The following is a 22,264-nucleotide window of genomic DNA, read 5'->3' on the forward strand; positions in this document are numbered from 1 at the left end:
AATGAAGTAGGAGATGAAGCCAAGTGATACTCTGCAGTGCAGTTAGAAATTAGGAAGTGTTTGTTTCCTTTAAACGGACTGAAGGAATGCCACGTAACAGAGTGCACTTATCCATAAAAGACTTGGCTTCTAGTAGTAAACAGTTTTCTTCTGCAGATCTCAAGTCCTTAGGAATTTGTGTGTGTGTGGGGGGGGGGTGTTCTTTTCAAAAGTTCCTCATTTTTTGTATTTATGTCAAATAATTGGCATAAAACTGCAAAGACCAGATCTAATTTTTTTTTTCTAATTTCCAGTATTTTTTTTTTTTTTTAATCTGCCATGTTGTTGTTGTTGTTAAGTGCTGTGGAGTCGGTTCTGACTCATAGCGACCCTGTACAAGGTGTCCGAGGCTGTAAATCTTTCCGGGAGTACAAAGCCTCATCTTTCTCCCCTGGAACAGCTGATAGTTTCGAACTGCTGACCATAAGGTTTACAGCCCGATTCGTAACCACTATGCTACCAGAGCTCCTTAAGTAAAAAATATATTTACTCTTTTGGACTTGGTAGAAATCAGATAGTGGGCCTAAACATGGACAGAATAAATTGTGTCCAGAGAATGTTGTTTTTTCATGCAAGAAGTGTTCTGGGTTGTTGTTTTTTTTTGACCGTGGCATATGCTCATTTTCCTAATCTGTGAATAGAGTTGGTGCCAGAAAAGGAAACATTGTAAGGCCCAGTGAATTGAGAAACTATTTGATAACCTGACTTAAATTTTGATGAGTTTTAATCCAAGATAATGGTATTATAGGCGATTTCTTTTATCATTAAATTCAAGTCCTAGTGAGCCTCAGAAATAGCTAGTGATCACTGATGGATAGGATTTTGTTGGCATAATTTATTTGGATACTGATTTGATTCGAAGATCTCACATAATTTAAATGCATGGGATCAAGGGGAAATTATTAAGTTGTATAGCGAGGGCAGCAGTTTGTGTTTATATTTTAAGCTTCCTTAGTTTTGAAATGTGTATGTCCTTAAATAAAAGACAAAGACAGAATCTGAATGTCCTAAATTTGTAAGTGTGCTGAGAGGACACATTAACTTCTGAAATGACTTAAAGAGGTTGCTTCTTCTCATTGTCTGCTTTCCGTAAGCCTCTTGTGTTTAAACATTTTAGGTCATCTATAGTAAGTACACGGATCTGGTGCCCAAGGAAGTTATGAATGCAGATGACCCAGACCTGCAAAGACCCGATGAGGAAGCCATTAAAGAGGTAACTGGGAATAGGTGTATACAAGGGGGCTTCAGAAAGTTCATGGAACTATTGTAAAAAGTCAGGAAAAGGTTTTCACACTAAAACATTCTTTGACTGTTACCACGGGTGGCGGGAAAGAGTAATTACTGCCTAGAGACAGACACATGTTAAATTGGGTGAAGGGGAAGAAAATATACAATAAGTGTTAAAGGCAACAGAGGTAGATACTGTTAAATGCACAACCCTGCAATAACGGTGATCTGTGACTCGAGTTTGAACAGGTGTGGGAGAAAGAGTAGGAGGGGTATACTCATAAATATATAGAGATTTGACAGGCTATTTGTACATGTGTATTTACTTTTGCTGCAAATATATACATGAATGTGGTAAAGCATACACAGGACAAAGTTATGAACATTTCTTAAGCATAGTAAAACACATTAAAGAAACAAGTCTCCAGGCTTAGGAGCTCAGGATCAAGGTCTCAGGGGACACCAAAGGCAATTGGAATTACATATCCCACATAAACAGTGTTCTACATCCTACTTTGGTGAGCAGCAACAGGGGTCTTAAAAGCTCGTGAGCAAGCCATCTAAGGTGCAACTATTGTCCTCTCCTTGTCCAGAGGAAAGAGGAGTTAAGAAAATAGAAGATGCATGGGAACAATCAGTCCAGTAGATTAGTAGATCACTTGAATATCAGTCCCCATGAGAGCAGAATTAAATAGTGCCAGGCTACCAACTGCTCAGAGTGGGATCACATTAGAAGGCTCTGGGTAAAGTAAGAGAAATATGTGAAACACAACTCAAAATTACAAAAAGAACCAGGCTTACTGGCTGGATAGAGAGAGACTGGTAGAACCCCTTAGCCACCCTGCAGATCAGAAATGTACTTACCCCAATGATTCAATTTTCAGCCAAACAGTATATAGGCTTATAAGGGGAACAGTAACACTAGGGAAGTATACACATCTTATAATAATCAACCATTTGCGATCATAAAGGTAGTGTCTACGCAAGGACAGAGTTCAGAAGGGTAGGTGGGAAAGGGGAGTGGAAATGGGAAACAAAGAGGAAGTAAATGATGTTACATTATAGGGATTGCAATCAATGCCATGAAACAATGTATATGACCTATTCAATGGAAAATGGATCTGCTCTGTAAACCTTCGCCTATTTCATAATAGAAAGTTAATGGAACTTTTCTACAATTAAAAAAATTTTTTTTATAACTTTTAATTCCTTTTTCCATGAACTTTTTGAACATATACCCTTAGATAATTATTTCAGATGACTTTTTACATCCTTAACGACTTTCAGACCACTCACTGTGGTTTTCCTTATTGCAGATAACAGAAAAGACAAGAGTAGCTTTAGAAAAATCTGTATCACAGAAGGTGGCTGCAGCCATGCCTGTTCGGGCAGCTGATAAACTGGCTCCTGCTCAGTATATCCGGTATGAATCTGGCTTGAATGTCTTCTTTTCATTTCAGTCTGACGGGGTGGGGATAGCTTCTAATAATGTTTTACTATCCTACGTAATCACAGTTAAGAATGTAATAATTCAAAGCAGATAATTGAAAGCAGATGAATTTTTCCCTTAAATAACCACTTTCAAGATGCATAGCTCCTCTGTTTTGAAAATACAGTTTTTGTTTTAAGAAATTAATAATTACTTGCAGTGTCAGTAATTTGTGAGCTAAATCACAATTACTATTTTTAGTCTTCCATTTATAATAAACATCTTAATGATACTTCTAAATTTTGAGGGCTTTTACTCTACTGAATATTTGTGTAGATAGATAATTCAGAACTAGCGGCACTGCTACCATTATTCTTTTACTGTTTTACAATCTATTAGTAGTCAAAAACTACTAATTATATATTTCTTGCTAGGGATATTATGGGGTGTGGTTTGTTTTTTGTGTTTTTTTTTTTTTTCACAAAGGCCAACTTGAAAAATAGGTTCTATTTTTTATACCTCTTATCTATGAGACAGCATAAGCCTTCCATGATAAAAAATGGACAGAGATGGATAATTTGAAACTAAAACTGCTATAGTTTACAATTTGCTTATAACTCATAATTTCTCTTAGTTGCCTTGATCTCTGGTGTTATCTGTTTGGCCTAAATAGTTGTCATTTTTATCTTAATATTTTGTGGAAGGAATTGAAAATGTGTCTGTTTTAGTATTATAATAGAGAAAAGGACTCCTGGTGTAATGCTGTAGAATAAGCACTGTACTACTAGCCATGAGGTTGGCAGTTCAGATCCACCAGCTGCTCCTCAGAAATGCTATACAGTTTCTCTGTGAGTCAGAACCAACTCAACAGCACTTAACAACAACAATAGAAGAGAAGCACCTACTGAAAATACACAATAACACACACATTCTGTGTTTGTTTGCCAGCTGCACCCTCCTCCCACTAGGTGTGTGTAAGCACCACTCTGCCAGTTTTTGTTTTTCATGTTGCTGGCAAAAAAGAAACATTTCAGTATAGTGCATTTCTGAAAGGACCCTACTGGGTGGATGGGGGGAGCATTGAGGTTGGCAAACAAGTGTAGAAAGAGGTGTTATTCACATGAAAATTCAGTACCTGTTGAACTAGTTATTCTTCCTTTTCTATTCTGCAGATACACACCATCTCAACAAGGAGTGGCTTTCAACTCTGGAGCTAAACAGAGGGTGATTCGGATGGTGGAAATGCAGAAAGATCCAATGGAACCACCAAGGTTCAAGTAAGTAGGTAGTTTCATGAGAATGAGTCACTATTATTTAAAAATATATTAAAGGAGAAAGTATCACAACAGATTTATTTGAAGTAGCCAAAAACTAGAAACGTCCCAAATGCCCTTCAACAGGTAAATGACAAAATAATGTGTGGTGCATCCATACAGTAGAATACTATTGAGCAATAAAAAGGAATAAATTATTAATACAATGACTATTTGATAATTAATTAAAAGTATCAATGGATGATTCTCAGAATACTGATGTTGACTGAAAGAATCCAGACAAAAATGAATACATAATGTATGATTTTACTTACATGTGCGGGTGGCGCAGGACCAGGCAGTATTTCGGTCTGTTATGCATAGAATCACTATGAGTCAGAACCGACTCGACGGCATCTAACAACAAAAGTTGTTACTAAAGTAAAGTAATTTATTTAAAACTCTAGAAAATGCAAACGAATTTGTAGTGACAGTAGGTCATTGGGTACATATCACAATGGACAGTGGTGGCAGGGAGGAAGAGATGGGAAGAACGAGGGAGTTAACTGAGGCATGAAGAAGCTTTTGAAGATGGTAAATATATTAATTATCTTGATTGTGTTTCATGGGTGTGTACCTGTATCAGAATGATCACATTGTATGAGGGGGCTTCAAAAGTTTCATGAAAAAATTCCGCTGTCTTTTCATCTCACTTTGCCAAGAATTTTTGAAGCCTTCTCTTATACTTTAAAAATGTGTTCATTGTTCTGTCAGTTATGCCTCATTAAACTGTTTGTTTGTGTTTTATTCTGTGAAATGACAGTGGTATTTTGAAAGAGAGGTAGATATGGATGATGACAAGTTGGCTATGTGTAAATAACGGGAGACACTGAGTGATAAGTGTGTGGTAAATAGGTTTGTCCATTATAGGGTCCGTTGTGTTGAAGCTTTTACATAATAAAAAAAACTTGCCATATTAACTAAAGGAGGAAAAATTAAATCACTCTCTTGTGCCTCAATTTATCCTTCAGGATTAATAAGAAAATTCCCCGGGGACCACCTTCTCCTCCAGCACCTGTCATGCACTCTCCTAGCCGAAAGGTAATCTTTGCTGTGGTGATTATTAATTTTATAAATAACCTCCCATAGAATATAATCTGAATGTCTGTAAATTTGTTTTTTAAAATCAAATAGAAGCCCAATCAAGACTCCGAGGTGTAGTTTCCAGAATGCTCATGACAATGTACATTAAGTGCTAGCTATTAGTTTTATTATTAACCTAACCCGTGCTTTCAATGGAATGAGCAGGCCTGCTATTTCACATGAAAGACATTATCGTAGTTATAAGAAGTGAGTACATGGGTTCATTAGGTCTCTGATTGATAATCTAAATGGCTTTTTAAAGTCTATTTTATTACTCAACAAGTCTTCATCTGAAAGAAATGACATCACTTTAAATATGGGAAAATACTAGGTAGGATTTATAACTGTCAGTGAATACTTTCGACATTATTTTCCATTTTTTACATTAGTTTAACGCTTTTACTAGACACCATGATTTGATTAGGTCTAGCCGTGGATCAGCCCGTAATGAGCTGCCTTTGAAGGGAAAGGTTGTACTTGGATCTTTAGGTAGCCTATAAATTTTAAAATGCACCTACTTGTTTTTCTCAACTCAGATGACTGTGAAGGAACAACAAGAGTGGAAGATTCCTCCTTGTATTTCAAACTGGAAAAACGCAAAGGTAATTAAGTTGTTATAAATCAGTCTTAGTTTTATAACCTCCTGGGAAACACCCAGAAGAAGCCTACAACCTAGGTCCATTAGCTGAAACCTTAGCATCTTAGCTGAATGTTTTTAAAAAGTAACACCCAATTTATGTGACTTTCTCATTATAAAATGTACAATAAGTCCCTGGGTTAAAAAAGTCTGACTTTTAATTAGTGCTTGTGTGCCGCCAAGTCAGTTCTGACTCATAACGAGCCTATACAGTGATTCCAAGGCTATAAATCTTTATGGGAGCAGAAAGCCTCCTCTTTCTCCTTCAGAGTGACTGGTACATTCTAATTGCTGATCTTGAAGTTAGCAGGCCAGTTTGTAATCCACTTTGCTACCAGCACTGCTTGGGAGGAGTTCCTACTTTCCCTTTAATGTTATGTGAATTTTCCCTCACTTAGAGATGGTTGAATCAACTCCTGCTTGCAACAAATACATCACGATTACCTTCACTTGCTGCACGCACAGTTTTTAAATCATTGGAAAAGCCTGCAAGTCTTTTCTTGCACTAAAGTAAGGCTAAATAAGAACCACATATGTAGCTGTTCAACTTACGTACAAATTCTTAATGGTAATGGATCTCATTTGTAAACCAGGGGACTGTCTGTAATAGAAATATTGTATTCTATAAATAGAAGCATACCAAAAGCATTCATACTATATAGATTATTTTCATAAATTATACCTATCAGAGTACATGGAGAAGCAATATATAAAAGTAGCATACCAATAAAAGATCATGGTCTTTAGAAAACTCAATCTAAAAAATTTCTAAAATGGTATGACTAACAAAGTGAAGGTCGTGGATGTACTGTGCCTTCATTCTCAAACGATTTCTTTTTCTGTTTATAATGTTGCAGATTTGTTGTTATGTGCCGTGGAGTCGGTTCCGACTCATAGCGACCCTGTACAGGATTTCCGAGGCTGTAAATCTTTACAGGAGCAGAAAACTTCATCTTTCTCCTGCAGAACAGCTGGTAGTTTCAAACTTCTGACCTTGTGGTTCGCAGCCCAATTTGTAACCACTATGCTACCAGAGTTCTTTTGCAGACTTAGGCTATTTAAATGTTGATATGGCACTGCAGGATAAGCACTAGACTACTAACCGAAAGATTGGCGGTTCAAATATACAAGTCAATCCTAAGAAACTTCATACAGGGTCGTTGTGAGTTGAAACTGACTCCGTGGCACTTAACAACATGTCTCTGCTAATCAGCAAGATACTTAACATGTTGAATAATGTAGATACAATCTCTCATCACTCTTTCCTCGTTTCCTCAAATAATACTTCCTGGTTTTGTTTTTAAGGGTGAAGTAAGTCTCTTTAGCTCATGATTAATTACAAATTTTTCCATAAAGGATGTTTTATAATCATTCTAAAACAAAAAGATTTTTTGCTAGTCCAATTAGAGTAGCTTAGTAATCTGTAAGTAACTGCAGTGTCCTTGAGCTGATTGTTACACTTCCTTGTAGTACAAGTAAAGACTGAAATAGAGGTCGACATTTGAGAGTAGTCAAATCTGCAAAAATAAAGCTCATTCTGTTACATGGATGTTCAAGTTTATGGCTTGAGTTGTTGAATTAGGATGCAAATTTGAAGTCATAGAATATCAATTTTCTAGCAAACATCTCTTTTTATTTCATTTATTAAAATTCAAAATAGTCTATGAATCTAAGGCATTAAACCAATATAGCACAATACGCAAAACAAACCTACTGTCACTAAGCCTATTCCAACTCATAACAAACCCTATGTAGGGTTTCCAAGGCTGTAATCTTTACAGGAGCAGAAAGCCACCTCTTTTTCCTATGGAGCGGTTGAGATATTCAAACTGTTGACCTTATGGTTACCAACCCACTGTGTAACCCCACTAGGCCACCAAGGTTTTTATATAGCACAGTGGACCACTAAGATTATAGCAATTTTGTTCTACCTTTGTATGACTACTGTATTTACTAGAGGAGAATACTATTTAGCTATTGAATAGTTACTTTTTTTTTGTAAGCCAGATATTAACATGAGAATTTCTTTTTCTAGAACTTCTTAAGTCATATTGCCCCAGTTTAAATCCTAGCTCATCCACTTACTAGCCGTATGACCTTGAGGATATTACCTAAGTCCTGTACCTTCAGCTGTGAAATGGGAACAGTGTTATAAGCATAGGATTTCTGTTGTTGTTAGGTGCCCTCAAGTTGACTTTGACTCAGTGACTTACGTACAATAGAACAATATATTGTCTTGTCTTGTGCCATCCTCACAGTTGTCCTGTGTTTGAGCCCATTGTTATAGCCACCATTTCAGTCCATCTCATTGATGTCCCTCCAGTTAACATGTCCAAAAGTACATGAGACAAGTCTCACCATTCTCCCTACTAAATAACATTCTGACTGTACTTCTACCAAGTCAAATTAATTTATTCTTCACCAACACCATAATGCAAATGCATCAGTCCACCTTCAGTCTTCCCTATTAATTGTCTAGCTTTGGAATGCATATGAGGTGATTGAAAATACCATGGCTTACAGGGGACCCTTCATCCTCAAAGTGACATCTTTGCTTTTTAACACTTTAAAGAGATCTTTGACAGATTTGCCCAGTGTACTATGTCATATGACTTCTTGACTACTGCTTTTATAGGCATTGAGTATGGATCCAAGCACAATTAAATTCTTGACAACTTCAGTATTTTCTCTGTTAAAGGTTAAATGAAATATAAATATAAGCAGCCTTCCATACAAAGCAAGTAGTGTTAGAAGCTATTGTTACATAATTATAAAGAAAGACAAGAAAAATGACAAGTGGAATAAGAATGACAATAAGAATATATAATTTTAGTGAATGCTTTGCAGCTCTTTGTGACTGGTGTCTTCTGTTTGATTTCATACTAGGGTTATACAATCCCACTAGACAAACGTTTGGCTGCTGATGGAAGAGGACTACAGACAGTTCACATCAATGAAAATTTTGCCAAACTGGCTGAAGCCCTCTACATTGCTGATCGGAAGGTTGGTCTGCTGTAATTTGATTGTTTGGTGCTGTTGATAATGTACAAATCCATTCTTGGTTACCCAAGGCACTATGAATTTAGCTAGAGTGTCGAGTACATAGAGAGACTTGAAGCTATAGTGTGCCAAAGGTGGCAGGTGTGAGTTGCCATCCGTGCAGTCTAAGTTGCACTGCTGGTGCAACTCCTTCCCAACACACAGGAGCAGTGAGTCACTAGACTGAGTCTGTCTTCTGCAGATTGCTAGCTGCTCTCCACACTGCGTAAATTTCCTCTACTTTAAATGTAGTGTATGTAGCTCCCCAAGGGGCAGTAGCAAAGAAACACACATAAAAATCCTAATAAACTCAGTGCCACAGAAATGAGAATTTCCAGTATTGGCTATTATTTTTAGGGTATTGCTGTTAAGTGCTGTCAAGTCAGTTCCAACCCATAGTGACCCTGTATAGGGTTTCCAAAAAGCGGCTGGTGAGTTTGAACCATCGACTTCATGGTTCAAACAGACCTTGCAGTCCAGCACATGAACCCACGGTGCCACACCAGGACTCCATTAGTATAGTACTAATTTACATGTGACCTTAAAGTTCACATATATTATGTCCTGTGTTTAGAGAATAAAAAGGTATTATCTCTCTGTACAGTGAATGTCCTAATAGAAATTATCTTAGGTTTTTAACCTAAGTTAACTTGTTTCATTATGAAAACGTAACCAGTTATCATAAATATTACTGACATTAAAAATTGTCTTATTGGAATCTTGTTTAATGTTATTTTTTAGATTGTTTTGGAGGAAGCATTAGTGAAACACTAATTAGTGATCGCTTTAACCATTCAAACATTTCCCATAGTAAAAAGGCAGTTTGCAATGTTTTCTTGGAAGGTTATCTGTTCATGGACAGGAATCTTTGTTTGATTTAATCAGCAATAACAAATCTACACTTTGTATACCTATTCTTTTAAGCCTGACTGGGGGTTAGATGCTAGCTGTAAATATTTACCTGGAACAGTGTTCTGTTAACCTCTTGCTTATCTGACAGGCTCGTGAAGCTGTGGAAATGCGTGCCCAAGTAGAGAGAAAGATGGCTCAAAAAGAAAAGGAGAAACATGAAGAGAAACTTAGAGAAATGGCCCAGAAAGCCAGGGAGAGGAGAGCTGGGATCAAAACCCATGTGGAAAAAGGTTTGACATTCTCATTACTGAAATGAATTTCTTTGTAAACAATATATAGCTTATTTTAGAACATCTTTGTTTTGCATAGCCTACAAGGAAAAAGCATATAAGGAAAATTCAGGTATCTCAAATAGTGCAAAAATTTAGACATTGCTTTAGCAGAAAGTAGATTTGCATGTAGGGGATTATACTAAAACTTTTTTTTTTTGAGTTACATATGTTCAAAAATCACAATACTAACTCAAACTATACATATGGCTTTCTCTTGTTTTAATTTTGTTGAAACCTAGTAATGGTATCTGCAGTTTGATAATCCAGCTGCCACACAGATAAACTTATCCAGAGTTGTTCTATCTTGTGTACCTCTAGTCATTAACCTGCGAATGTTTCTTTGTAGTGTTACTTAGTGTTTAAGATAGGGGTGTTAATTCAATTAGAGTGCAAAGATAAATCCTAGTTCTAATTTAAGGAAATTAAAATTCCTGGAGTAGCACAGTTACTGTTTCATTATTCCGTTTATATTAAGTACCTACTGTGTGCAAGGTTCTCCTGTAGGCACAAGATTCTTTGCTAGACAGGAGTGAGGAGCAATGAACACTCTAATAAGCATTTTTGTTGTTAAGTGCCATCGAGTTGGTTCCAATTTATAGCAACCCTGTATAGGGTTTTAGAGGCCAAAAAAAAAGGTTAATTATGTGGTATCCAGCGGGGCTTCAGAAAGTTCATGGGAGTATTTCATTATCTTTTAATTCCATTTTCCCACGAACTTTTTGAAGTCCCCTTGTATCGTTATCATTGTTAAATGCCATTGAGTCACTTCTGACTCATATCGACCCTCTATAGTGTTTCCAAGGAATGACTAGTAGGCTTGAACTGCCAACCTTGCTGTTAATCATCGTTTATCCTGTAGTACCTCACCAGGACTCCCATGTATTTAGAAAGTATTAATCACAATGGGGAAACTAAATAGGGGAGAGGGGTGATCAAAATAGATCTTACAGCTGTGGTAGTATAAACACCAGGATTTGCAGGAATTGAAGAAGTGATCCATGTGGGTATCTGAGGGAAGAACATCCCATACAGAGGCAGAGCCAATGCCTAGTAACTGAATTGGGAGCAGTGAGGCCAGTGTGATGGGGGTGGAACAAGGGAGGAGGAGAATAATAGTAGGAGTAGCTGTCAAGAGTGGAATTTGCAGGGGGGATGGGGCAACAGTAATGGCCATGCTGCATGTGACCTATTAGCTAACAAGGGAAACAATTGAAGGGGTTTAAGGAGAATATGGTTTAACATATTTTTTGAGACTTTGGCAGCTGTGGATGGTGTGGCACTGTAGGATAAGCACTGGACTACTAACCACAAGATTGGCAGTTCAAACCCACCAGCCACTCCTTTGGAAACAGGGTCACTAGGTGTCAGAACCGACTCAGGCACTTACCATGGAAAGGCATGGGCAAAAGCAGGGGAACCATTTGAAAGTCTTTTGCAGTAATCTAAGAGGAATTATAACAAGAGATAATGAAAACATGATCAGATCTATATATATTTTGGAAATAGAGTTGACAGAATTTGCATATGGGTTAGTTAGAGGAATGAGAGAAAAAGAACAGTTAGGATGTCTTTGGAGTCTTGTGTATGGTGCCAAAGGATAAGCACTCAAACTCAGTCGGTTTGGACGGCAAAGTGAGTGGTTGAAATTCACTATCCACTTCTCAGAAACCCTATGTGAGGTCACTATGAGCCAGAACTGGCTTGACAGCACTTAGCAATAACAACGTGGATGACTTAGAATTATCCTTAGCAACTGGAAGGCTTAAATTGCCATTTACTAATATTGGGGAAGACAGCAGGGAGAACAGACTTGGGAGTAAAAGATTTGTAGTTTAACTGTGGACATGTTAAGTTTAAGCTGGAGGTATCTAGCAGGCAATTGCTTATAGATGTCTCAAGTTCAGCCATAGGAAATTAAGTATACAGTCTGACTTAATGAGGTAATAATACATGAATACCTGCCTGTTGTACACGTAAGCTGTCACAGAACCGGGATATGAATCTGGGATGTAAAGGTCCTGCTCTTAAGCACTATACTACTGGGTGTCCCCAGGACAGAAAGGGTAGAAACAAATGAACATGGGCATAAACAGAATAGAGATCAAGATGCTACCAGCCCCCATGGACCACAAGTAAAGCTTCTTTATTCAATAATAACCTTTGAAAATAATAAGGGTAAACTTATGCATAGTTCTTTTTTTCTTGATATTATAAAAATTTCAAATATAGAAATTGAGAGAATTGTGTAATGAATACATACCCATATCCTCACCACCTAGATTCTATAATGAATATTTTTTATACTTAATTTTTCTAGATTTTCTTTATCTCATATCTATCCATTTTTGCCTATTGATTAGTCTAACTTACTTTTTTGATGTATTTCTGAGTAAGTTGAAGCCATCAGTATGCTTTACCACTTAACATTGCAGCTGCAGGCATAACTGTAGAATTCACATTCAAATATCAGTGCTCTTAGCCTTAAAAGGCTGAATGTGTCTGCAAAAAAGTTTATGGAATTTTTAAGGCCAAAGACTATTATTTATTCTCTTGTTCAAAATATGAGTGCATAATACAGTGTTGAAGTAATTTACAACTGTCTCCACAGAGGATGGAGAGGCTCGTGAAAGGGATGAAATTCGGCATGACAGACGGAAGGAGAGACAGCATGACCGAAATCTTTCCAGGGCAGCTCCTGATAAGAGGTAGGTGCCATTTGGAATGAAAACAAATTATTAAGTGTCTTTTGTGTGCCTTTTAGAAAGGAGTTTCAGTCCACTTCTCTCCCGTTCCTCTGGAGTTTGATTAATAAATTAGCTTTCAGTTTCTTGCACATAACTACCTTGTCTTAGCAAAAGACTTAACCAACCTTGCAAGTAATCTTTTCTTCCATAACCTTAGAGAGCCAGTTAGAATCCTTAAAGATGGGGAGGTAGCAAAGGAAATTCAGATCAAGTTTGTGAAAGAAAAGCATTGAATTGGGAGTGTTCTGATCTGTTCTTTTCCTGCTTGAAATGGCAAGACAAATTTATTATGTACTTACTTCTCTAGACAGGAAATAAACTGCCATACCTTTATTGAGTTCCTTTTGCAAGGACAGTACTGAGTGCTGGGGAGAAGGATAGGTTTTGAAAGAAGTGAAAATCAACCCCTTCTTATGAGCAATTTAACCTACAATTCAAAAAGAGCTATCATATAAAATGACTTGAAAAAATGTACAAAGCACTCTTAGTGCGTATAGACTTGAATAGAACAAACTGAACACATGTATGGGGACATCAAGGAAAGGATGTCAGGTTCAGGGAAGTCATGGTTCCCCAAAGACCGAGGACATGGGGTTGCTAAAAAGTTGAGGAAATGTAAGTGATTCGGAATGCGAGCTAAATGCAAATATTAAACATTTTCTTCAAATATCAGCACTTTTCCATCCTCTGATCATCCTCTGAGCGTGAGCTGATACAATCTGGTTTAAGTCCAGTCTTAAACATGAAAAGTAAAGTTTTATTGTATTAACTGGCATGTTTTACCTCCCTGCATTTATAAGTAATAGGAGTTCTGGGTAAATATATTTTGTAAATTAAGCAGGAATGTAGTATGAAAGTGTACAAAGTAATGACACTCTTGGTTTGAAATTCCTAAGCTGTAAAAGGTAAGGTGGCTCTGTAGATGATACCTTAAAACCAGTTATAATGGCTGTGAGAATTGATAGATCACCTATAAATTTGCAACTAAAAATTGCGTTGCCTACAGAAATCCTTTTCAGATCTGAACTGATGGTGACATAAATGTGACAGTTACTGTGGTTTCATTGTGCTCCAGATTGCATACACAGAGAATACAGTGGGGGAGTTAAATTAAGTCAAAATCATACTTAGTAATCCAGTTATTGAAATGTTTTCCTTCAAATTCTAGCTGACTTAGGTAAAAGAACTGATTCTGACTTATTGAAAAGGATTCGTGTGATGCATCACATTTACATCTAGACCCTCCTTACTCATGCAGAAATGGCAAATGTAGACCACAATTCTTATCTCCGCTTATGTTGTGATTGATTGTCCTAAAAGAATTTCATGACAAGAATCTCTTGGCTTTTGAGCTAACAGAAAGCCAAATTGTAAACCCTTCTTCCTCTAATAATCCTATATCTGAAATGCTGTAAGGGCTGCAACCTGGCTCTGCATTATCTGGGATTATAGGAACATGGCATTCTCCTTTTCTCTGGTTGTATGGAAATTGAACTATCAAGTTTGTCTGTAAAGAGCTGTCAGTTACCAGTCTTGTGTTTCACCACAGGTCCAAACTGCAGAGGAATGAAAACCGAGATATCAGTGAAGTCATTGCTCTTGGTGTGCCCAATCCTCGGGCTTCCAATGAAGTTCAGTATGACCAAAGGCTCTTCAACCAGTCTAAGGTACGGAATGCTCAGAAATAGCATGTCTTGTGTATTGAACGTGTCCTAGATTTGTATTGACCCAAGGTATACTGGCATAATGCCGGTGAAAAAAGTCAGTGTTACTTGTTGTGACTCAAGAAATCAGTGTGTTCAAACAGCTGACTGCCCTTTACCGTTGGCCGTCTGAGAGCTGAGACACTATAAATGAAATTAGGTGGTAAAACTTGCTATGGGGATCTTTTTTTTTTTTTTTAAATAGAGCCAAGTGTCCTATAATGGTACTTCCTGCGTTATTTTTTTATTGATCTTTGGATGTTTTTATTATGCTCCATGCTTACCAGGAGGTTGGGAGTTTAAACCCATCCAGAACAAAGACCTGTTAAAAAAACCAGCCCAAAAAACCCCTATGGGGCAGTTTTGCTTTGTTACATGGGCTCACTGTGAGTCATAACCAGCTTAATGGCACCCAGCAACAGAAAACATAAACCTGGTACCTTCAAAAAGTTAAAACTATCAAACTGGATTAAACTACTAGGCTTATTAAGTACCTTATGCCAAATCGGTTCTGATCAGCAGCTGGTCGGTTTGAACTTGGATTAGCAGTCCAGTGCTTATCTTACAGAACCACACAAGCTGGTAGTCAGGATCTGATTTCTAGTACTGGTTGGTATTAATTAGGACAGGTTTACTTCTGAAGAGCCCATTAATTACTCCCGGTACAAAAATCACCAGGAAAGCAGGGAGATGCTGCCTTTGACTGCAAGGAACCCACTCTTCTATAGAAAACAGACATAAAGACAAGATAGACTATAGTAAGAATATTGAAATATAAAGTATTGCTGGAATATGAAGGGGATACTTAATGACTTGGAGGTTTTCGGAAGATTTAAAGGTAGCGTTTGAGCAAGTCTTTCCAGGTAACAAAAATTGTTGGGTAGTTTCTACGTGTCAGGTATTTTATTTTCATGTCTCATTAAATCCTTAGAAAAACCCTATCACAATTATACTATTATTGCCTCCATCTTACAGATGAGGAAATTGATATAGTAATTATAGCCCTTAGCTAGTAAATGATGAAACTGAGATTCAAACTAAAGCTTGTTTGTAATCACTATGTAACAGTAGCTTCTCAGATAGAGAAGATAGCCTGAATAAAAGGGGTTATGGGTAAAAGTTCTCAGAAGTCAAATTTTCAAGATACTCCTTACAGATTTAAATCATCTAAAAGTTGTGATGAAATTTATTTCTTAAAAAGACATGTCCCTGTTACTAATAAACTATCCACATATATGAGACAGGCTTATTTCTTGTTGCTGTACCGCATTTTGATTGTGCATTACTGTCTCATGTTGTAATAGAGATGTTCTCAAGCAGTTAAGGGGGGATGATGTTATTTTAGTACTGTTAAGTGGCATCAGAGAAATGTGTTATACATAGTTCTCCCATCTTCTTGCCTCCATGTCTATATAAATTGCAGTTGTTGAGTACCTGCTTAATGATTACTTTTGCAAAGGTAGTCAAACTTCTTGTTAACAAGTACCTTACTTAACAAGTCCTTACTTGGGTAAGGACTCAAAGGTCAGGTTAACAAGTTATGGACTTTGTGACTTTTTCCGACTCAGAACAATCGTGTATAGTATTTTCAAGAGTGGCTGGTGGGTTTGAACTGCAGGCCTGTGGTTAGCAGTCCCATAGTGTCACACCAGGACTCCTTTTAAATGAACTCCTTTTTAATTTTCAGTTTAGTTGTTGAAAATGTGAGCTATAGGTTCAACTTTAAATCGTGATACAAACATTTTCATGTCTTTTTCCACAGGGTATGGACAGTGGCTTTGCAGGTGGAGAAGATGAGATTTATAATGTTTATGATCAAGCCTGGAGAGGTGGCAAAGATATGGCCCAGAGTATTTACAGACCCAGTAAAAACCTGGATAAGGACATGTATGGAGACGACCTAGAAGCCAGAATAAAGACCAACAGGTACCAAGGCAGACAGTTCAGCTGACATGTTGACACTAGTGAAACCAAGGGAGTTCACAGTCCTTTCTCTTTTTCCCTAGATTTGTTCCCGATAAAGAGTTTTCTGGTTCAGACCGACGGCAGAGAGGCCGAGAAGGACCAGTTCAGTTTGAAGAAGATCCTTTTGGCTTGGACAAGTTTTTGGAAGAAGCCAAACAGCATGGTGGCTCTAAAAGGCCCTCAGATAGCAGCCGCCCCAAGGAACATGAACATGAAGGCAAGAAGAGGAGGAAGGAGTAGATGTACCTTTCTTCATACTGATGAACTGGGGTCAGAACCTTAAAGATGCAAGTCATGTGGGAAATACTTTGTAAATGGTCAGGAGACAAACCAAACCTGGGGGCCCGAGCCCAGCACTACTTTTTATTACAAGAGAAAGAGGGGATGGAAAATTCTACTTTGAACTATTGAGTTTTTTAGAGTGGGTTGTGTTTGCGCTTATCCCACTTTTAAGCGTTTATAGAACATCCTGCCCAGCACACGAAATTAAGACCACTTCCTTTTGCGTTAGACCAGTAGCTTGGAGTTAATGCGTTAAGGAAGAAAGACTACTTATAAACAAAGTCGCCCCAAGCTCAGTGAGTAGGAGGATGTCGACAACATACTAGAACTGTTGTACCTAATGAATGTTTGCCCCTATTGTGCTATTGACATTTGGAGTGGGGAAATGAGCTCTTGCTTGGTGCAACTCTTTCAAATAAAAACATTTAAGCAAATGTTTTAGTCACATTTACTTTATCAAACAGGGAGTGGTCGCCTCAAAACTCTTTCTCTTCATCAGATTCATGATCCCCTTGCAAAATTCTTGGCCTTTGAGCTTGAACCTGGAGCTGAAAAAAATAACTACAGTGAGGAAAGACAAAGTCTTAGCAAAACATTAGAACTAAAATTACCACTTGAAAGTTGCCTTGTTTAGTAGGTAGTTCCCTCCAGTAACTCAAGAAGGGTATATTCATTCCCTGTTTTCCTAAGAATTCCTGAACTTACTTCAAAACTTGTCAATCAAAACCATACCCATTACCACCCAGTTAGTTGAATCCACCTCAAAACAAAACAACCCAATAGGAGAGAACAGACCTGCCTCAGAGAATTTCCAAAGATGTAAATCTTTACATACACAGACTGCCACATCTTTCTCCAAGAGTGAATGGTGGGGTTTGAGCCCCCAATCTTAGGGTTAGCAGCCACTGCACCACAAGGGCTCCTTTTCAAGGTTACATGATAAGTAGAAAAGGCAGGACTTCAAATCAGCTTACCTGAATTGGAAGTAGATTGTTTTCTTTCGTACATTTTGCATATACCTTGTAACCATTAAGAGTTTTCCCTCCCCAAGGCTTTTAAATATAGGCAATGTACCACACCACTCTTGGACAAACATTAAGGCAGTTTGACCACAAATCCCCCAAAGTGCCTGTCATTCCACACTGCCAACCCATCTGATTGGTATAGAAAGCTCATATGACAGAGAAAGACTTACCTTGACTCCATCAATAACATGGTTTTCTTGTTGTAGTGCATTCTGAAGTTCTTCTTCTGAAGAAAACATAATCCAACCCATACCTCTGTGAAAGCCAGTCGCTTTGTTCTATACACAGAAAATGTAGAAAAAGATTCATCCTGAACCCAAGAGTTTCCATTGCACTCCAAATCAAAAACCAACTTGTACATGTGCAAAAATGGGATTAGAGACATTTCAGAAATGCCAATCATTTTGATTTCACTGTCCCACTTACCCAAGGTTTAGTTACCTGTATTACACATAAATACTCTCTTGCTTTGCTTCTGCCATTAGTGAAATAAAATAATGGGAAATGAGCTTGATGTAAAGTTGTAGATGCAAACAGCAGCAAAAGCAGTAAAGGGAATTTCTGATTATAAGAAATAATCTTTGTTTCTCACTGCTGACCCACTGCCATCAAGTTGGTTTCAATTCATAACAACCTTGTATAAGATTTGTTGTTAAGTGCAGTCGATTCCAACCCATAGCAACCCTGCAGAGGGTTTCCAAGAAGCAGCTGGTGAGCTTGAACCACCAACCTTACAGTTCAAACGACTTGGCAGTTTGACACATTAGCACACAGCGCAACACCAGGACTCCATATAAGGTTTGTTGTTAAGTGCCGTAGAGTCGATTCCAATCCAAAGCGACCAGAAGGCTGTAAATCTTTACGGGAATAGAAAGCCTCATCTTTTTTGCATGGAGTGGCTGGTAGATTTGAGCTGTTGACTGTATTAGCAATCCAGTGCTTATCCTACAAAAATTAAGCCTCAAGTGACATTTCTAGTAATTTCTGAGGCCAGCCACATGTTCCTAATGAAAATTAAGAAAGAAGATATACAAATACTACCCTTACTTACCTAATTCCAGAATTCTGGAATTCCCCTTCCACAATAGAGTGCTTATGATTCAACCCAGTCATCAGTACATATGATAAAAAGGCTCGTGTGTGCTTGGACACACTATCTACACTTCCGCCCTTCTAGGTAATGTAGATGGTCACAGCGTCCTATCTTACTACAAAGTTAAATTGACAATACCTCAAAGGTCACTTTATTACAAGTATTAGGATGCAGACCTCTTCCAAAGGCTATAAAAAAGGAAAACTTTCTGATGAGTCCCAGTGATTCATTTTTCCTTATATACAATTTCCAAGCCATCTCCACATGTAAAACTTATTGTAAAGCTTACTTTTGTGTCAAAACTTAGATACTATATATTCAAGATAGGAATTTGAATTTCCAGCTGGAATACAATGAATTTTGTCATGTGCCATCAGGGTGGCTCCATAGCGACCCTGTACAGGATTCCCAAGGGTAGCTGGTGGGCTCAAACTGCCAGCCTTGTAGTTAGGAGTCCAATGGGGTGCTTATCCTACAGCACCACACCAGGACCCCATACAATGAATTTTGATAACTAAAATTAATTTTCTGTTAATAATATCAAGAATCAACGTCTTCTGTTAACTCACCACCTGAAATTATCTGTACTTTTAAGAGGGGAAAAGAAACCATGAAAACTTGGTGTCCTTGTAGCTTTTTAAGAGTTCATAAAAAGCTTTCCAGATCCCTCATTCTTTAATTAACTGCATAGAATTCTACTGTATCAATGAATTAATATTTATAATGAATCCTATTAATGAGCATTGAAGTAAATTGCAGTTATTTGATATAATTAAACAATGTTGCTTTGAACACATTGACCATGCATTTCTATAAGATATATTCCTAGAAATGGAATTATTAGATGAAAAAAAAAAAATGTAAATCTTTAATTGTGAGAGATTTTACCAAACTACCTTTCAGAACTGAAGGTACCAGCTAAACTCAATCATATGAGTACCAGTCTCCTTACACTTTTCACCAGCATGAGTTGAGTAAGCTGTTCCATCAGTGGAAGCACCATGTTAAACCATGAGCTGAGTTTAAGTCACTTTAGGCTGATATACTTCATCGCAGACTTCCATGCCAGGAGGAAAAGAATCGGGGGCTTCAGTGAAGGGCATGAAACTACTCACATCCCACCTCAAAAAACCCAGTCATTCTAGAAGGCCCATAACAAAGTAAAACAACTTCACAGATTGACTTCTAAAGCCTCATGAGAAAACAAAATTACCTTATTAAATACTAAAATAATAAAAATATCACCTCTTAATGTGACACTAAATGAGGAGAGAATTTAGAATATTCTCCACTAATTAATTTTATGGTGTGGAACTATAGGATCAGGAATGGACTGTGAACCACAAGGTTGACAGTTCAAACCCACCAGCCGCTCCTTGGAAACCTTATCCAGGGTCCTTATGAGTCAGAACCAACTTGACGGAACTTAACAACAGCTAAAATCCTTAGCAGATCATTATAGGAGGCAGAATTCTAAACTGGCCCTCCTCCATGTTACCCCTCTTCAGTGTGGGTAGGATTAGTGACTTATTTCTAAGCGGTAATACATGAAAAGGGTAATAGGGTACCACTCCATCCATTAGGTTATATGGCAAGAGGGATGGAACGTCACTCCTACGATTAAGTGTCTAAGACACTGTCTTAGCTGGTGACCTAGCAACAACAAAATGCCTAGAGTAACTGGTGATGAGGGATTTCATATGTCTCTCAAGTATTATAATTTTTGTAGTATTTCCTTTCGATTTTCCTATGTTTTTGCAACTCATTTCTAATGTTGTTACACCATAATCTGAGGATTATGTAAAATTGAGGAGTCTCCACTCCTCACTGGCTTTAAAGAAGCAAGCTGCCATGTTATGAGACAGCATTGGAGCCCTAGGGTGGCACTGAAGGATATGTACTGGACCGCTAACTGCAAGGTCAGTGGTTCAAACTCACCAGTCACTCCTTGGAAACCCCACACAGGGTTGCTATGAGTCAGAACTGACCTAATGTTACTTAACAACATAGAGAGGCCAGGTAGCAAGGAAATGCAGGTGGCAGGGAGAAGCTGAGAGCAGCCCCCAGCAGAAAACCAGCAAGAATGAAGTCCTGTAGCAGCAAAACAAATTCTGCCAAAATCCTGAAGGAGCTCTTAAGTCCTATCTTTCCTCAATAGAGCCTCTGCTAAACCCATAACCCCCACTGACTTCTGGACTGAGACAAGACCTTGGACAGAGGACCAAGCTAATATACAAAACCTAAACAGTTACGAGCTATTACATGCCCAGTGATGTGTTATGCCAATAAAAACCTAACACACAAACACCTATGTGGTGCTATAGGATAAGCATTCGACAGCAATGTTGGTTTGAACAGCAAGGTCATTGGTTCAAATTTATGAGCCGTTCCTCAGAAACCCTAAATAGGATCATTCTGAGTCAGAACCAACTCGATAGCACTTAACAACCATAATTTTATCACTTAAGTGTTTGGAACAGCCTCATTCCACTGCTTATTATTATAAATATTATTATAAATATAAATTATTATAAATCTTTTAAAATCAAGAATTAAAGAGGAAGAGGAACAAACAAGATGGCGGATCGGGTGGAAGTGCAGTAAGGAGTTCCGTCAGCAACAACACAGAATACAGGGCCAAGCAGGCTCAGGGGATGGTCCCAGAAGTCTGAACCACATATAAAGGAATATTTAGATTAGAAGGTTTACAGCTAGGGGAATTTGTAGCAGAAGCAAGAAATCCACTGCTTTCTAATTCAAGATGCTCAGCTGCTCCAGGAGCCACCATCTTAGGTGAGACCAACCGGGGGAAGGATCAGAGCAGCCACAGACACCTGGCAGAACAGTAGAGATAAAGGTGTGGACAGTCTTTTCTTTTGGTATCTGATCACTGGTCCCTTGCTGTCTGCGCACCTCCATTATGGTGACTATAGGGTGCCCGAGCTAGTGGACACCTCAGCCCCACCCTCGGAGGGTTCTATTACACATGCACACAGATCTCCTCGAAATTTAAAGAGACAGTTTCCACTTAAAACCAAACGGCCGAAGCCAGCCCTGAATTGTTTATAACTAGAAAAAAAGGCCTGAACGGGATTGTGGAGTGGGACAGGCAGACAAAAAAGGAAATAGGCCGAGAATTAAATCCTAAGTTATGTCAAAACAACCAACAGTAGAATTGAAGAGATAGAAGCCAGAACTAGTGAGCTAGAAGATAAATCTCTCAACACTGCCAAGACAGAAGAGTAAACACAAAAAAGGATAAAAAAATCTGAAGAAGGACAACATGAAGAGGAATAGCTTAAGAATTACAGGCATTCCAGAACAGGAACAATCACACAAGTCCACAGAGGAGATAGTTGAAGAACTTCTGGAAGAAATTTTTCCTAATCATGAAAAATGAAAAGATAAGCATTCAAGAAGCTCAACAAACCCCAGGATGGATAGACCCTAAAAGACAATCACCAAGACATATAATAATCAAGCTCTCCAAAATCAAAGATA

General features: G+C 38.0%; 2 protein-coding genes across 3 annotated transcripts in view; one reads left to right on the plus strand and one right to left on the minus strand.

Moving 5' to 3' along the window:
* Positions 1–17,073, plus strand: part of SNW1 (SNW domain containing 1) — a 40,882-nt gene extending 23,809 nt beyond the window's left edge. Inside the window, exons 4-14 of one of the 2 annotated variants that reach the window (XM_006864761.1) lie at positions 1,157–1,252; positions 2,583–2,689; positions 3,868–3,972; positions 4,980–5,049; positions 5,628–5,693; positions 8,615–8,731; positions 9,768–9,909; positions 12,560–12,656; positions 14,245–14,362; positions 16,161–16,324; positions 16,405–16,891. In XM_006864761.1, coding sequence (XP_006864823.1) covers positions 1,157–1,252; positions 2,583–2,689; positions 3,868–3,972; positions 4,980–5,049; positions 5,628–5,693; positions 8,615–8,731; positions 9,768–9,909; positions 12,560–12,656; positions 14,245–14,362; positions 16,161–16,324; positions 16,405–16,603 — 1,281 coding nt within the window. In that variant the 3' untranslated portion in view covers positions 16,604–16,891. Of the gene's footprint in view, positions 1–1,156; positions 1,253–2,582; positions 2,690–3,867; positions 3,973–4,979; positions 5,050–5,627; positions 5,694–8,614; positions 8,732–9,767; positions 9,910–12,559; positions 12,657–14,244; positions 14,363–16,160; positions 16,325–16,404 lie in introns of both variants that reach the window. The other variant, XM_006864760.1, reaches the window with a different exon arrangement.
* Positions 17,074–17,121: 48 nt separating this feature from the next.
* Positions 17,122–22,264, minus strand: part of SLIRP (SRA stem-loop interacting RNA binding protein) — a 13,099-nt gene continuing 7,956 nt past the window's right edge. The window contains exons 3-4 of the mRNA XM_006864762.1: positions 17,841–17,948; positions 17,122–17,193 (exon numbers count right to left, since the gene is read on the minus strand). Of these exons, the coding sequence (XP_006864824.1) occupies positions 17,122–17,193; positions 17,841–17,948 (180 nt within the window). The remainder of the gene's footprint in view (positions 17,194–17,840; positions 17,949–22,264) is intronic.

Source organism: Chrysochloris asiatica, unplaced genomic scaffold (assembly GCF_000296735.1).
Source record: "Chrysochloris asiatica unplaced genomic scaffold, ChrAsi1.0 scaffold00070, whole genome shotgun sequence".
In the NCBI taxonomy this organism is placed as follows: Eukaryota; Metazoa; Chordata; class Mammalia; order Afrosoricida; family Chrysochloridae; genus Chrysochloris; species Chrysochloris asiatica.